General features: G+C 40.0%; 1 protein-coding gene across 1 annotated transcript; it reads left to right on the top strand.

Moving 5' to 3' along the window:
• The first annotated feature begins 45 nt into the window (after positions 1–45).
• On the top strand, positions 46–12594 carry LOC101277456 (zinc finger protein 709-like). The gene is made up of 4 exons (XM_033401335.2): positions 46–186; positions 9200–9326; positions 9531–9591; positions 9982–12594. The coding sequence occupies exons 1-4, from the start codon at positions 184–186 to the stop codon at positions 11954–11956; spliced, it is 2166 nt and encodes a 721-aa protein (XP_033257226.1). The 5' UTR covers positions 46–183; the 3' UTR covers positions 11957–12594.
• Positions 12595–17660: the final 5066 nt, after the last annotated feature.

Raw genomic sequence — 17660 nt, 5'->3', positions numbered from 1 at the left:
AGGCGGGTGGGCGGGGCGACGCGGCGCACCGGCGTGGACGTCGGTTCTTCCCACAGCGTTGGGCTGGCGGCTTACTTACCCTTCAGGGTCTCTGGTAGAGCTTCCGTCTCTTCTGTTCCGCTCTGACCTGCTCTGGTGGTTGGAGTCGAGGGAAGGACGCAGGAAGACCTAGGAAACCTCGCAATGGTGAGTGTGCTGCCCCGGGGAGCGGAGACGGGGCGGAGGGACTGGTCGGAAGCGTCCGGAACCGGCCTCTTCGCGGTCAACTCCGGAGTCTGCGGACACGAATCCACCGGGAGCGCCGCGCGGACCTCAGTCCCCTCCGATTTGCAGCGTGGGGGCTGAGCCGGCAGCCGGGACCCGGTCCATGCGGGTAGCGTCTTCAGCCCGACCTCGGAGCCTCTCTGGGCAACTCTGCACCCGCAGCCCCGTGTCTCTTCCAGATTGTGCGTTGACCACGGGGAGGGTCATTAAGGGACCATTCTGTTTACTATAGTGGAGGGACCAACTATAATGTCCCTTGTCCTTTTAGTTTGAAAGGAGGTTTTCATTTTTTATGGATTACAAGTTTATATCCATTACTGTTTAAAGGATCAGATCTTGCAGTAGTTTCCTTTGTAGAAAACTCCTAAGGGAGGAAAGTATCTCAGGACTCCCTGCCCGCATATCCTCCTACACTCTTCCACTGTTAACTCCAGCCACCCTCAGATAACTAGTTTTGATTACTACTTCATCATCCTTTTAGCGTTTCTTTATACACAAACAATCCAGTGCGAATGCCTGTTTTCCTTACAGTTTTTGTTCTTGGAATGATTACTTGGGATCCGCATATTTGATGTTTGACTATTGAAAGTTAAGCCTCACCCCTCCCTTTTCCCCTAGTGCTTCTTACCTGGACGGGCTGATAAGAAAGCCTGGAGGCTCCTGCCCTGTGAGCTGCTGTTTGCTGGGGTCTCCTCCTGTGCTGCCCTGTATTGCATTGTTGACCCCACCAAGCCTGGGTTGTATACACTTAGAACTCCGAGTTGGCAGTTTCTGTTAATCCCTTGTACCTTGGGAGCAGGAATATGAGAATGGGGCCCTCCTTCCAATGGTCCTGGATTGATGTCTGAGCTGGAACCTATCTGTGTTTAGAGTGAAGGTGTGACTGAAGCCGGGTTTGCCCAGACATTAGTGTTGAGGGAAGGACTGGAAGAGTAGGAGGATGATTATACCCTGTGAATGAGGTGAGCCCAAAAGACAGTCACTACTTAGAGAGCAGTTACTTCAAAGAAAGTGAAAGAAAAGAGACAGGGAAAAGCAGCTAGTAGGTGGTGAGATTCCAGAAGGCTCACCAAAACTTTTAAAATAACTTTTAAGAGGATGTTGCCCCTTCATCTATTACAACAAGGCTCCTTACCCTCTGGGTTATGATGGACAACACCCACTGTCTCAGTTTGGCACAGCAAAGAGATTAGTTCAAACCCAACATAAGTGAGTTCCTTAAATTCTATAAAGCAATCAGTGTCATGAGGAGGCCTCTAACCCCGCTGGCAGTAATGGGAGGCTCTCTGGAGGACGGCTTTAAGTTGTCCATAGGCTTCTGATGCAAGGCACTGCCCAGGTCCCATCTTAATATTCCATTAAAGCTGTAACTGTCTCCACGTACTGGGATCTCTTAAAAATAGAGGGCTCCACTGAGGTGCCTGTTATGGCTTTGGTACTGGAAAGAGCATCCCAGTCAGCTCAGACTGACTACTCACACCTACTTGTTATATGATGCAGCTAAACCTTGGCCCTCTGGCTTATGCCTCCCGGTGGAGAGATGACATTTCTTTCTACAGTCCTTTGAAACATGCTCTGGTGGTGGAGGAGCCATTGTCTCCAACACCTTGTTTCCCTGGTTAGTTGCTTGGGATTAACTGAATGCACAGGTCTGGGGAAGTGCATAGACTAAGGATGACAGTACACCCCTGAGGTATTGTCAGGGTGTATTGGAACTCCGTGGAGAGTTGCTGCCCTTCATCCCTCAATTGGGACAGCCTTGGTAGATAAGCACACCCATGGTTCACCACACCTAAAGAAAAATCAGAAAGTCCTCAGGGGTGAGCTGTACAGATCTGTCATCGTCTTCTTCTTCTTTTGGTGTAGACTTCAGCGTTTTTAGATTGGTTTTAGGTTTAGAGAAGAATTGAACAGAAATTATAGAGAGTTCTCACATAACCCTTCTCCATCCATACAGTATTCACTGTTTTTTAAATCTTGTAGGACTGCTACATTTGTTAGAATTGCTGAACCAATACTGATGCATTAAAAGTGCACAGGTTGTATTAGTGTGGACCTTTTGTATTGTGTTATGTAATGTATGGATTTGACAATACACAATATGTGTCCATCGTTTATGCACATGTAGTGTAATTTTACTTACGTAAAAATACTCTGTGCTCAGCCTGTTGATTCATCTCTTTCTCTAATCCTCAAATCCTTTAAAACAAAAGCCCAAAATCTTCACAGCCAAAGATATTTTTATGGTCTCATGCTTTTGTTTTTTCCAGAACCTCGTATACTTGGCACCATACAGTATATAACCTTGTTAGATTGGCTTCTTTCACTTAGCAATATACTTTTAAGCTTCCTCCATGTATTTTCAAAGCTTGATACCTCATTTCTTTTTATCACCAAAGAGTATTTCATTGCACTGATCATTTATTTATTAGACTCTTGAAGTATACCTTGCTTAACTCTAACTCTTGCCAATTATGAATAAAACCTCTACAGATTTTTGTATACAGGTTTTCTGTGAACATAAGATTTCAGTTCATTTGGATAAATAGCAAGGAGTGTAATTGCTGAATCTTACTATACATAATAAGAGTATATTTTTTGAAAGAAAGCTCCTGTCTTTCATTGTTAGGGTACCAATTTCCTTCCACCTCAACAATGACTGAGGATTATCTTCCCATCTTCACCAATATTTGGCGTTCTGAGTATTTTGAATTATAGCCATTTATAAGTGTGTCGTGATACCTCGTTGTTGTTTACTCAATTTCCCATTGACATTTGATGTGGAGTATGTTTTCATGTAGCATATTTCTTTTTGGTGTATCTTCTTTGGGGAGCTGTTTGTTCAGATCTTTTGCCCATTTTTAATTAGGTTGTTTTTCTTCTTACTGTTGAGCTTTAAGAGTTCTTTGCATCTGTTGGATACCAGTCATTTATCAGATAAATGTTTTGCAAAGATTTTCTCCTACTCTCTGACTTGTCTTTTCATTTTCTTAACACTTTTCTTTCTCAGAGCAGGAATGTTTTCATTTCAGTGAAGTGAAATTATACCTTTTTCTTTTACAGACCTTGCATTTGGTGTTATATTTCAAAATTCATCACTAAGCCCAGAGTCACCTACATTTCCTTCTGTATTATTTTCTAGGAGTTTATTACTTTTGCATTTCACATTGAGATCTATGATGTGTTTTGAGTTATTTTTTGTGAAATGTGTAAGGCCTGTGTCTACATTCATTGTTGTATGTCTGTGTGTGTGCATGTGTTTTATGTGGATATCCGTTATTTCCAGTGCTATTTGTTTAAAAGTTTCCCTTTTCATTTGAATTTCCTTGCCATCTTTCTCCAAGTTCAGTTGAATGCATTTGTGTGGGTCTATAGGAAAGCAACTGATTAACCCTCAATCTCAGTCTCTTATTGATTCCAGGAGCTATCTCTTTCATTGTTTATTCTTTCAGATGTTTCACAGGGATAATCATGTTATACAAACAAATGTTATATATTTAGCTACAGGATTCATGAAGATGTTCATTCTCAGGAGGTGAAAGTTCCCTCTGTTAGCAGTTTGTTTTCATAAATGGTTGTTGGATTTTATCAAATTCTTTTTCATTTTCATTTCGCCCTCTGTCCCTTTCTGATATTTGTACTTTTTCTCTTCCCTATTTTCTTAGTTATCTTGACTAGATATTTATTAATGTCATTAATCTTGGTAAAGAACTAGAGTTAGGGACTTCCCTGGTGGTCCAGTGGTTAAGGCTTCTCGCTCCCAATGCAGGAGGCCTGGGTTCCATCCCTGGTCAGGGAACTAGATCCCACATGCATGCAGCTAAGAGTCCGTATGCTGCAATGAAGACCCCATGAACCGCAACTAAGACTGGGTGCAGCCAAATAAATAAATAAATATTTTTTTAAAAAAAAGAACAAGAGTTAAAAATTTTTTTTCTCCATCGATATCCCACAGTTACCTTACTTTTTTCCTAATTTTTATTATTTCTTTTATTCTGTTTACTTTGCGTTTCATATGCTCTTCTTTTTATCGTTTCCTAAGGTACATGCTTTTACGCTATTGTTTACACATCTTGGTGTTTTTCCAGTGTATTTGTTTTATGGCATAAATTTCCCTCTAGGCACTTCTTCTGCTGCATCCCACATCCTTTGACACATTATGTTTTCATTTCATTTAGTTCAAAATAAATTTTATATTTCTTGAGACTTCTTTGATCTTCTGTATTATTTCTAAGGGTGTTGTTGAATCTCCAGGTATTGAGAGGTTCTCCAACTCTTGCTGTTATTGATATCTAGATTAATTGCCTTTGAGGTCTAAGAGCATAGTTTGTATGATTTTTCTTCTTTCAGATTTGTTAAGGTATGTTACATATCCCCGAATGTGTTCTGTCTTAGTGAATGTTCCATGTAAAGTTGAGAAGAATGTGTATTCTGCCCTTGTTGCATAAAGCATTCCATAGGTTACAGTTAAGTTGAGTTGTTTCATGGTGCTTGTTCAGTTCAACTCTGTCCTTCCTGATTTTCTGCCTGCTGAAATTTATAGCTTGTGATAAGGGGGTGTTCATGTACAATTATAATAATGGATTCATGTATCCTTCCCTGCATTCTTCACGTCTTTCCTTAAGTACTTTGCCCCTTTGTTGCTATGTATGTACACATGAAGGATTGTTATACCTTCTTGGAGAATGGACCTTTTTGTCCCTATGTAAAGCCCCTTTTTATCGCTGAGTTTTCCTTGGGCTGAAATCTCCATTATCTGAAATTCATATACCAATGCCAGCTTTTTTTTTTATTAGTTTTGGCATAGTGCATTTTTCTCCATCCCTTTACCTTTCATCTACCTGTGTCTCCATATTTAAAATGAATTTTTGTAGACAACATATAATTACAGTTTTTAATATCTGATATTACTGTATTTGTCTTTCACTTGTATTGAGACCATTGATGATTGAAATGGTGATTAATACAGTTGGATTAATATCTACCATACATTCTCCTGTTTCTATTTGTTGCCTTTGTTCTTTCTTTCATTTGCCTTCCCCCTTTTTTCTATCTTCTCTGGCTTTAACTGAGCATTTTACCTGATTCTTCATTTTAATCCTCTCTTAGCCTATCAGTTACACATTAAAAAAAATTTTTTTTGGTGGTTGCCCTTGAGTTTTCAGTATATATTTAGAATTAGCCTACGTCTTCTGTCAAGTAATACTATACCTCTTCATTGGTTGTACAGGTATCTCATACCACACTATTCTCAATTCCCTCCTGTCTTACCTTACTTATCCACAAGGCTTTCATTACCAGTGTCATTGTTGTTAATATTATTTTACACAAAGTCTTATCTGTTATATATGATAATATTAAAGATGTTTATTTATTCCCCTCCTAATCCACCTTCATCATTTGTATTCTTTCTTATGAATTTTTTTTTTAACATCTTTATTGGGGTATAATTGCTTTACAATGGTGTGTTAGTTTCTGCTTTATAACAAAGTGAATCAGTCATACATAAACATATGTTCCCATATGTCTTCCCTGTTGCGTCTCCCTCCCTTTCTTATGAATTTTGAACACTTGTTTCAAAGTAGATGTAGTAATGACAAATTCCCTCAATTTTTGTCTCAGAAAGTCCTCAGTTCTTCCTTGTTTTTTAAGGATAATTGTCCTTGATGTAGTATTCTTAGAGTGGTTTTAATTTCAGAACTTTAAGCATTTCAATCCACTCTGTTCTTTTTTTTTTTTTTTTTTGCATTACGCGGGCCTCTCACTCTGTGGCCTCTCCCGTGCTCTGGACGCGCAGGCTCAGCGGCCATGGCTCACGGGCCCAGCCGCTCCACGGCATGTGGGATCTTCCCGGACCGGGGCACGAACCCATGTCCCCTGCATCAGCAGGCAGACTCTCAACCACTGCGCCACCAGGGAAGCCCCACTCTGTTCTTGCTTGTTTGTTTTCTGAAAAGGTGTCCAGTTTAATTCTAATTTCTCTATACCTGAGGTCTGTTTCCCCCTCTGGCTTCTTAAAATATGTTCTTTTTGCATTTGATTTTTCTCTAGTTAGAGTATGATATACTTTAGTCTTCTTTTTAGGTGTTTTCATGTTTAGTGTTCACTGAGATTCATGGATCTACAGTTGTTGTCTATCATTAATTTTAGAAAAATCTCAGTGATTGTTACTTACATCTTCTGTTTCTTTCTGTCTCTCTTTTCCTTCAGTTATTTTCATTATATGTGTTTTTAATCTTCTGTTAGAAAAAGTTATGCTAGGATTTATGGATAGCGTGTTCTATCTGTTTTGTTCCTTTTGTCTTTGCATTACACTCTGGTGAAACATTTTTTTTCAGTACAGCACTTAAGAACAGAATATTTGTGGCATATTTTAAAACGTCTTTATTTTCTCTTTCCCAGTTCCAGAGACACCAGTTTGTCTTTTGAAGTCATTTGTCTCATGGCTCTAGGAAGACTTTCAAATGTTTTCATTCTCTTCTAGTAAGATTGAAAATCACAACTTTTAGGTTCATAAATTCCAGAACGTAAGTTGGCCAGGCAGCAGCTAGCGTGGCTGCTCAGGAAACATTAGGTCTTGCAATTGCAGAATGGAGACCTTATGTTGTTTTGGAGGAAACCACTGATGAAACCTTTACATATTTTATAATCATGGACAAATTCACCATCAACCCATATGAACTTAAGTGAACTCACTCGCAATCTGTAGCTCTTAACCTTTTCCTCAAGGGAACAGGGTTTGATCAGGAGGAGCTATTCTGGCTATTATCTCCGTATGTATTCTACAGTTTGGCTGGAACAATCCCTGAGGCACATGAGTAGAGGGATTTTGTGGTCTTAGTTGTTATTCCTTTTTCCTCAGGTCTGAGCTCTAAGTTTAGAATAACTTTCTAGCTGCATGAAATTATACATAGAGAGAAGGGAAGAACACAGTCTGTGATCATTATTACACAACTTAAAAGCAGTGCTTCCCCACAAGAAGAGTTACATTCAGTCAGGTGCATCTAATTACTTCTAAAGGGCTGGAGGACTTTGGAACAGTGGGGCCAGCTGGGCTTTGGTAAAAGTTTGATTTCTACAGGCCCCCTGGACTCTCATGTTTGGTGACAGGACTAGGAGGAAAAGCTTCCAGTTCTCCTCAGGAGACTCATTCATTGAAAACTCATGCAGATTTGACCCTCTACCTCATGGAGTGCTATAAATGGTGGATGATAAGGGAGAAGATGAGTATGAGATTAGATCACTCCCTAACACCATACACAAAAATAAGCTCAACATGGATTAAAGACCTAAATGTAAGGCCAGAAACTATCAAACTCTTAGAGGAAAACATAGGCAGAACACTCTATGACATAAATCACAGCAAGATCCTTTTTGACCCACCTCCTAGAGAAATGGAAATAAAAACAAAAATAAACAAATGGGACCTAATGAAACTTCAAAGCTTTTGTACAGCAAAGGAAACCATAAACAAGAACAAAAGAAAACCCTCAGAATGGGAGAAAATATTTGCAAATGAAGCAACTGACAAAGGATTAATCTCCAAAATTTATAAGCAGCTCATGCAGCTCAATAACAAAAAAACAAACAACCCAATCCAAAAATGGGCAGAAGACCTAAATAGACATTTCTCCAAAGAAGATATACAGACTGCCAACAAACACATGAAAGAATGCGCAACATCATTATTCATTAGAGAAATGCAAATCAAAACTACAATGAGATATCATCTCACACCAGTCAGAATGGCCATCATCAAAAAATCTAGAAACAATAAATGCTGGAGAGGGTGTGGAGAAAAGGGAACCCTCTTGCACTGCTGGTGAGAATGTGAATTGGTACAGCCACTATGGAGAGCAGTATGGAGGTTCCTTAAAAAACTACAAATAGAGCTACCATACGACCCAGCAATCCCAATACTGGGCATATACCCTGAGAAAACCATAATTCAAAAAGAGTCATGTACCAAAATGTTCATTGCAGCTCTATTTACAATAGCCTGGAGATGGAAACAACCTAAGTGTCCATCATCGGATGAATGGATAAAGAAGATGTGGCACATATATACAATGGAATATTACTCAGCCATAAAAAGAAACGAAATTTAGCTATTTGTAATGACGTGGATAGACCTAGAGTCTGTCATACAGAGTGAAGTAAGTCAGAAAGAGAAAGACAAATACCGTATGCTAACACATATATATGGAATTTAAGAAAAAAAAATGTCATGAAGAACCTAGGGGTAAGACAGGAATAAAGACACAGACCTACTAGAGAATGGACTTGAGGATATGGGGAGGGGGAAGGGTAAGCTGTGACAAAGCAAGAGAGAGGCATGGACATATATACACTACCAAATGTAAGGTAGATAGCTAGTGGGAAGCAGCCGCATAGCACAGGGAGATCAGCTCTGTGCTTTGTGACTGCCTGGAGGGGTGGGATAAGGAGGGTGGGAGGGAAGGAGACACAAGAGGGAAGAGATATGGGAACATATGTATATATATAACTGATTCACTTTGTTATAAAGCAGAAACTAACACACCATTGTAAAGCAATTATACTCTAATAAAGATGTAAAAAAAAAATAAGGGAGAAGATGAAAGAATTTTGTCACACGAAATCAATGTCTTTAAAATGATATTTGTTTTACTTGTATAGCATTTCTGTCGTTTCCCAGCAATCTCTGGGCTCTACCATTAATGAGGTATAAGTTATCATGTGATCACAAAAATAATGTGTAAATAATATCCGTGTGTTCATGATGCCATTAAATTTACGAGGAAGCATGGAGAGAATAAGTTTTTCTCATGATCAAGTCATAGAATAACTCTTTGGAAACAACAGGTTCATAAGTAACCTTACTATAAATGGAATATAGATGCCTAGTGCTGTCAGTCTCATGCATCTTACTGTACACATATTTTGGGTGTTTTAGGACTCATTGGCTATTGAGGATGTAATTGTGAACTTCACCCTGGAGGAGTGGGCTTTGCTGGATCCTTCACAAAAGAAACTCTACAGAGATGTGATGCAGGAAATCTTCTGGAACCTGGCCTCAGTAGGTAAGGATGGGGACGTTCTTTCACCTAGTCAGTTAGAGAACAAATGCTTTGTGCTACTTGACATTGTTCTAAGATGTGGAATTGGGGAAGGGAGGATATTGGGATATCAGCTGGGCTTGGTCACCCTAAACAATGGACATAGAATCAAATAATTCTTATTAATTTCTAATATTTTGGAATAATTTTTCTGGGTCTGCATTTTAGGAAAAACATGGGAATATCATGACATTGGAGATCAGTACAAAAACCAGGGGGGAAACCTAAGGTAAGTCACACTCACAATACAAAGCATTGTCTCAAGTGAGAATCCTGGTAAATTATGACATTTTTAAAACAAGCAAACAAAACAAATAGCCCCTTCTTCAAATTTAGTTCTTCTTAGAAAATTTCTACCAAAAACATTTTCTTAAATGTGACATAAATGTTAGGTGTTTGCAAAATAGATCACTTGCAAATATTATTAATAAACCCTATATTTGAATATCACTTTTAATAGTAGGAAGGGTGAAGTCCCATTGCAGTACATTCAGTATATTCAATTTCTAACAATTCACACAAGGTGGAAAACCTATACTATTCCTATAAATCATAATAAATACAAGAAATATAAGATCAATAAAGAAATCATTAGAAATGTACTTTTCATTTTTCCCAGAAGTCCTATGGTAGAGAGACTCTTTGAACGTAAAGACAGTAGTTCCTGTGGAGAACACTTCAGCCTTATTCCATCTCTCAATCTGAAGAAGAAAACTACTGGACTAAAACCATGTGAATGCAGTGCATGTGGAAAAGTCTTCATGTATCGTTCATCCCTTACTAGACACATGAAATGTCACATTGAATGTGAACCGGGAAAGTTTCAAAAATATGGTGACAAGCTATATAAATGTAAGCACTGTGGTAAAGCCTTTAATCATTTCACTTCCTTCCTAATGCACAAAAGAAGTCACACTGGAGAGAAACTGTATGAATGTAAAATATGTTCTAAAGCATTGAGTACTCTCAGTTGTCTTCGAAAACATGAAAGAACTCATACTGGAGAAAAACCCTATAAGTGTAAGGCATGTGGGAAAGCCTTCACATGGCTCATAACCTTTCAAAAACACATGATAACACACAGTGGAGATGGACCTTATAAATGTAAAGAATGTGAGAAGGTATTTGTTAATCCCAGTTCTCTTAAAATACATGAAAGGAGTCACACTGGGGAGAAACCCTATCAATGTAAACAATGTGGCAAAGCCTTCAGTTATTACTGTTCCTTACGAGTACATGGAAGAACTCACACTGGAGAGAAACCCTATGAATGTAAACAGTGTGGAAAAGCCTTTAGTTGTCATGAAAGCATTCAAACACATGAAAGAATTCACACAGGAGAGAAACCGTATCAATGTAAACACTGTGAGAAAGCCTACAGATACCACAGTTCTCTTCGAACCCATGAAAGGAGTCACACTGGAGAGAAACCTTACCAGTGTAAACAGTGTGGAAAAGCCTTTCGATGTAAACAAACCTTTCGAGCACATGAAAGGAGTCACGGAGGAGAGAAACCCTATGAATGTAAGCAGTGTGGTAAAGGCTTCAGTTATTTCAGTTCCTTCCGAATACACAAATGGCATCACACTGGAGAGAAACCGTATGTGTGTAAAACATGTTCTAAAGCATTGAGTAGTGCCACTTCTCTTCGAAATCATGCAAGAACCCACACTGGTGAAAAGCCCTATGAGTGTAAGGAATGTGGGAAAGCCTACACCTGGCACAAAACCTTCCAATATCACATGATAACACATACTAGAGATGGACCTTATAAATGTGAAGAGTGTGAGAAAGTATTCCTTAATCCTAGTTCTCTAAAAATACATGAGAAGAGTCACACTGGGGAGAAACCCTATCAATGTAAACAATGTGGTAAAAGTTTTAGTTCTCAAAAAGGTTTCCAAATGCATGAAAGAACCCATACTGGAGAAAAACCCTATGAGTGTAAAATATGTGGGAAAACCTATACATGGTACAAAACCTTCCAATATCACATGATAACACACACTAGAGATGGACCTTATAAATGTAAAGAATGTGAGAAAGTGTTCATTAATCCCAGTTCTCTTAAAATCCATGAATGGAGTCACACTGGAGAGAAACCCTATCAATGTAAACAATGTGGTTTAAGTTTTAGTTCTCAAAAAGGTTTACAAAATCATGAAAGAAATCACACTGGAGAAAAACCCTATGAATGTAAGGAATATGGGAAAGCATTGTTTGTTACCAGTTCTTCTCAAAGACATGAAAAGACTCACACTAGAGAGAAACGGTATGTGTGTAAAACATGTTCTAAAGCATTTAGTACTCACAGTTCTCTTCAAAATCATGCAAGAACCCACATTGGAGAAAACCCCTATGAATGTAAAATATGTGGGAAAACGTTCAGTTCCACCTATGTTCAAGTGCATGAAAGAACTCACACTGGAGAGAAACCCTATCAATGTCAGGAATGTGGGAAATCCTACATTTCTCTGTCAAGCATTCGACGGCACATGAGACTGCACACTGGAGAGAAACCATATAAATGTGAAGAATGTGGGAAAGCCTTCCTTTATCACAGTAATTTACGAAGGCATGAAAAGGTTCACTAGATAAAACCTCTTGTTTGTAAACAGCTTGGGAAACACTTCAGTTGGCCCACATCCTTAGACGTGAAAACTCCTATGAAGAGGTATAAATGTAACATGAGATAACTTGATGGAAAGTAATCCATGCCTAATGTTCCAGAAAACCTTCAGTATGAAAGAGTTGTTTTAAAAGTTTTTAAATATGCTGTGTTTAGCAAGGATCTTTCTTAAAGTGTATCCTTGGACATAGGATCTCTACGAATTTCAAAAATAAATATTAATGTGAGTTCTGTAAGTTGTCTTTCAACAATAGTACATAAGGTTCAAAAGTAGTGATTTTGAGTTTAATCAGATGGTTTTTTTCTCTTTCTGTTTTGAAGTCTGTTGGATCCATGGATGAATTAAAATGTATTTCTAATATGCAGGTAGGCTTAAATTTTTGTAATATTCTGTTCATTCTCTGTTAAAGGGTCATTGAAAATGGCAGTTTGGTATATGTTGGGATTTTTCTACTGGCCTTGGGTCACAGTTCCTGTATACTCCTAATCTATTATATATATTGCACCTTTTTTACTGAGAAAGATCCTTTTTGGGGGGTGGTGGGTATAGGAGCCTTTTTCAGTTTCCTATTCTATTAAAGGCTTGGAATAAATTTTTATGTATGGAAAGGTTGTCAAAGAGTATACTTTTACGTAAATTATGATTTTCCTCTTTGCTTTTCGTCTTTCCTTCTGACTGGTAGTTGGTGAATAGAATTTGAATTAAGAAGAGAGACTTATGGGACTTCCCTGGTGGTCCAGTGGTTAAGACTCTGTGCTCCCAATGAAGAGGGCCCAGGTTCAATCCCTGGTCAGGGAACTAGGTCCCGTGTGCTGCAACTAAGACCCGGCACAGCCAAATGAATAAATAAATACTGAAAATAAGGGGAGGGGGCTTCCCTAGTGGCACAGTGGTTGAGAATCCGCCTGCCAATGCAGGGGACATGGGTTCGATCCCTGGTCCGGGAAGATCCCATATGCTGTGTAGCAACTAAGCCTGTGTGCTACTAAGCCTGCGTGCTAGAGCCCATGAGTCACAACTACTGGGCCCATGTGCTGCAACTACTGAAGCCCGCACACCTAGAGCCCATGCTCTGCAACAAGAGAAGCCACCACAATGAGAAGCCCGTGCACCACAACGAAGAGTAGCCCCTGCTTGCTGCAACTAGAGAAAGTCTGTGCGCAGCAACGAAGACCAAACCAAGCCAAAAATAAACAAATAAAACTAAAATTAAATTTAAAAAAAAGAAGAGAGACTTGTGATAGGACAAAAAAATCTATAGAGTTGGAGATACATTGCCTGTGAGTAATGTTAGGAGCTAGATTTACCAGAATTCATCTCCTTTGTGACTCTGAGTTAGAAGTCATCAGTTGCATTACCTGAGTTGGATTGAAAGGCAGATGCAAAGAGGGTATTATTCAGATTTTGGAGCCACCACACTGGGAAAGAGAAAGATGAATAGGAGGTTTGAGGACAATGTCTTGCAGCTTATTTCCCAGATTCTGTGACCCTGTAGTTAAGAGTATCTCCAACACCACCAACAAATATTTGATTTCCATTTTATTAGAAGTCTAGTTTTCCCCTGATGTCTTGACTAGTTCCACATCAAAATCCATCAGAGTTTGAATTTTTCTGTAAGGCCTCATGTCCACTTGGAAAGTAATTCATGTTTCATCATTGGGAGTATTGTCTGATTACCACCTTCTGTAGCTTATATCTTTATAATGTCTAATTTGTATAGGAAACACCTTATGCCATTAATAGTGCTAGTGAGTATGTTTTCCTGATTCACCATGACATTCAGAAGGGTGCAGCCAAAGAGGTCAACATGGGGGTTTGTTTCTCTGCTGCACTGGGCAGTGTCTGCCTTGACCCATTGTTTCCATGTGAGAATAAGCTCCTTCCTCATATCAGGAATACTGTGGTTCTGAAACCTAATGGTGTATCCCAAGTGGGATCTACCTGGAGACATCCTCGTTTGTATAAATCACATCATTTCCTCCCATCACCATCTGTAGACTATTTCCAGCTCTCAAGCCTACTCTGTGCCTGCTTATGTGGAAACATCTTTAGAAATCCATGTATATCCCACTCTGGAAAATTTCCTGAGGCAACACCAGTGACTGTGAGCTGAGAGGGTAATAGAAACAGTTGGCAGAACCTATGTTATGGGCACATTCCATCGGCCACAGTAATCCTGGCTGTCTCATATTTGTAAAATATGTTTGCTTGCTTGTTCACACAGTACTTCAATTTTTACTGAGTTTGAATGGGGAATCATACACTCTGGAATTTGTCTACGTAACAGTTACTCCATTATTGTCTCCCTCCCCACACCCATTTACCATAAAGGCTTTAGCAGCCTCTGTTTATGCATCCAGGTGTCTCTAAACCACCCATGGTGGACACAAGTTATCCAAGGCATTCTTGTACCAGAAACTCTTCTCCTCAGCTGTTAACTGCACACAATTAGAACAGCTCTGCTGGCAGCTGACAGAGTTGTTCTGTAAATGGAGGCCCTCCCATGGCCAGAGTTGAGCCTCCACAGCCAATTTCCTATTTTGCCTTGGGTCATGAATGTAGGACCCCTCAGTTTTGCAAAGCAGAGTCTTCCTCGTTAAAAAGCCATTGGTACTTGCAGCATAAAGCAAAAATTGGCCCCTCTGTCACATCCCACTTGCTGAAGGAACTGTGTTCCCCCCCAGTTAATGTCTTTTGTTCTAGAGTAGGTCACTTCTTTCTGGACACATGGCCACTTGAGGAGTCACTTGGGATCCTAGGAGAGACCAGGGAGTCCACATACTTTATATACAGTGTGCTGCCACCACACCTGATGGGGTCCACTGCAGAGATGCTGTGTTCTGTCCCTAAATCAAACAGGCCATCTGAGATGAGAGATTGGACCCAAGCATTAGATGGATTAGTCAAATTCCAGGCAATCGTGCTAGCAATAGAGAATTCCCCAGCCAAGAATGGAACTCATCTGTACATTGTTACAGATCCTTTGGCCACTGCCAATGATCTAGGTGCCTCAAGCACCAATCACAGCTCCTTATCCAAAGTTACCCCCTTTGGCATTAAGAAGTCTGAGAGTAACGCCTCACAATATCCAAGTCCAAATCAATGACAGTCCTTACTCTGTGCATATATTAAACCTCAGTCTGCAGAGGCTGTGTTCAGAGTGATAAATTGACTTCTGGGCACACTCTCACCTGGGATCTGATGGTATTAACCTTGGTCCTGTGAGCCCCCGCAATCCGTAACCACTTAGAGGCCTCTAACCTCAATGTTAGGCAATATTCATGGGACATCCCATCTCTGCCATGGCTGCCTTAGTGACTGACCAAGGCATCTGATGTGAACAAACACACCATTGGTAATAAACTCAATAGACATAGTTTCCTGACCAAGGAAGGGGTCCCTACAGCTGATGGCAAACAGACTTTGTAGGGCCCTTCACCCCCTCTACTGGCTACTTGCTATGCTCTAAACTTGGTAGATACTTATATACAAAAATTACTTATCCTATCACACATAACCCTTCTGAAACCAAAATGCAATCACTCACCGACACACAGTAGAAATTATTGATATCCACTCAATTCTGAAAAACCAGGCTGTTGAAAAAGGCATTCACTGGCAGTCTCAGGACCCCAGTCTACAACCCTCATAGGATGTTCTAATGGCTTACTTAAAGCTTGCTTTCTTCTATACATAGGTCTTCCTGCTGTTCAGGGCATTATTCAGATTTAATCCACAGTCTTTGGGGCCAGTTACTTTGTTCTGGTCATCAGGCTTACTGTTATCTTACGAGTAGAGCCTTTCTATACTAGACATTCTGTCAGTGACATTTCTGGTCACTCCTACAGGTCTTTGGTTTATTTTCATAGTAGATCCTGGCCACCACATGTATATCCCACTCCCAGTTCTTCCTCCTAACATCATCCATAGACTGGGTAACCTACATGTCAGTATTTCATTTGGGGCACCCTCCTTCAAACCCCTCTGGCCCATCCAACACAAATGTGCTCTTTTCCTACAGTTTACAATCACAGACTCATTGTCGTTGGAGCCCCTGGCACTGACCTGGGCACACATAATGTCATTCAACAAACATATCATTAATGCCAATCAAGAAATGTCAAAAACTTTCAAAATACATGTAGTAGTCAGCTAATGCCTCAGGTGTTTTCCATGAAGAACAACTCTCTAGTGGACATGGTAGCTGATGACCGCTTGGCTTTGCACTATTTATGAGCCAGGGAGGGAGAGTTCTGTTCCCCTAGGAGGGCTTCTTGCTGCATGTGGGTGGAATACACTGGCAAAGTGCCACCAGTAACACAAATGAGACAGCAAATTAAAATAAACAACAACAACGTTATTGAAATATTTGAACAGAATTCCAGAACCATACTGACACACTTTCCTGTATCCCTCAAAATACCCGGGCATGACAGGATTCCAATGTTGTTTCGAAGCTTCATCATCTTAATTATGTTGCTTGTGTCACATGGCTTTTCAATTAATATTCAAATTCATTTCAATGAGATGTGGCAGCATTCAGTCTGTAAACTTAAGGAGTGAAAGAACTGACCTCATTTTTGATATCTGACTCTTAAGGCTTCGGGTATCTGCTCACCTGTCTGGCCTACAGTGCATAACTAAGTTAGGAAGGGTGACACCTGCTCCTTTTCTTTTTGTGTCAGCAGGTGGGAGGGTCAAAACTTGAAAACCTGCAGCCTCCACTTATACACACATTAAATAGCCAAGCCATTCTTTACACAAGGCACCTGAAGTAGCTTACCCTTGCCCGACTCTCCTTAGAAAGTACCTTTGAGTAATAAGCATCTTTCTATTTTTTTAAATAAATTTATTTATTTTTGGCTGCATTGGGTCTTCATTGCAGCACACAGGCTTTCTCTAGTTGCAGCAAACGGGGTTAGTCTTCTTTGAGGTGAGTGGGCTGCTCCTTGCAGTGGCTTCTCTTGTTGCGGAGCACGGGCTCTAGGTGTGCGGGCTTCAGTAGTTGTGGCATGCAGGCTCAGTAGTTGTGGCTCACAGGCTCTAGAGCGCAGTCTCAGTTGTTGTAGCACATGGGCTTAGTTGCTCCGTGACATGTGGGATCTTCCTGGACCAGGGCTTGAACCCATGTCCCCTGCATTGGCAGGCGGATTCTTAACCACTGCGCCACCAGGGAAGTCCAGCATCTTTCTTTTGATGCACTTGAGAACATCAGTGTTGACATCTGATCCCATTTTGGGTAAGGTGTTAATTCTGTCCCCAAAGGGCAATGATAAAACAGAAGGTAACGCATGGAAAATGTCTTTAGGGTGACAAACATGTATTCAGGGTAAGCTATTTTAGAACATGAGGAAAGAAATTCAAATACAGAGATCCAAATATGATCACAGAAGAAAAACTTTGAAACCACCTACATGGTCACTAGCAGAGGAATGAATAAGTGAAATGATAGACAGTCTTATAAAGGAAAAATACAGAACAGCACAACTGAATGGATGGTTTCTGCTCGGATATGTAAAGAGCTCTGAGAGATCATTGTTATCTTCACAACAAGAAAGAAAAACTAAACAACCTGAAAGGCAACCCTGTTCTTAGATTCATGAAAGATTTGAGTACATGGCAATCAATGCTCCCCAAATCAGAGACAGATAAATAGAACTGTCAGTTA

This window comes from Orcinus orca, chromosome 3, assembly GCF_937001465.1.
Source record: "Orcinus orca chromosome 3, mOrcOrc1.1, whole genome shotgun sequence".
In the NCBI taxonomy this organism is placed as follows: Eukaryota; Metazoa; Chordata; class Mammalia; order Artiodactyla; family Delphinidae; genus Orcinus; species Orcinus orca.
This window is presented reverse-complemented; position numbering and strand designations above follow the sequence as displayed.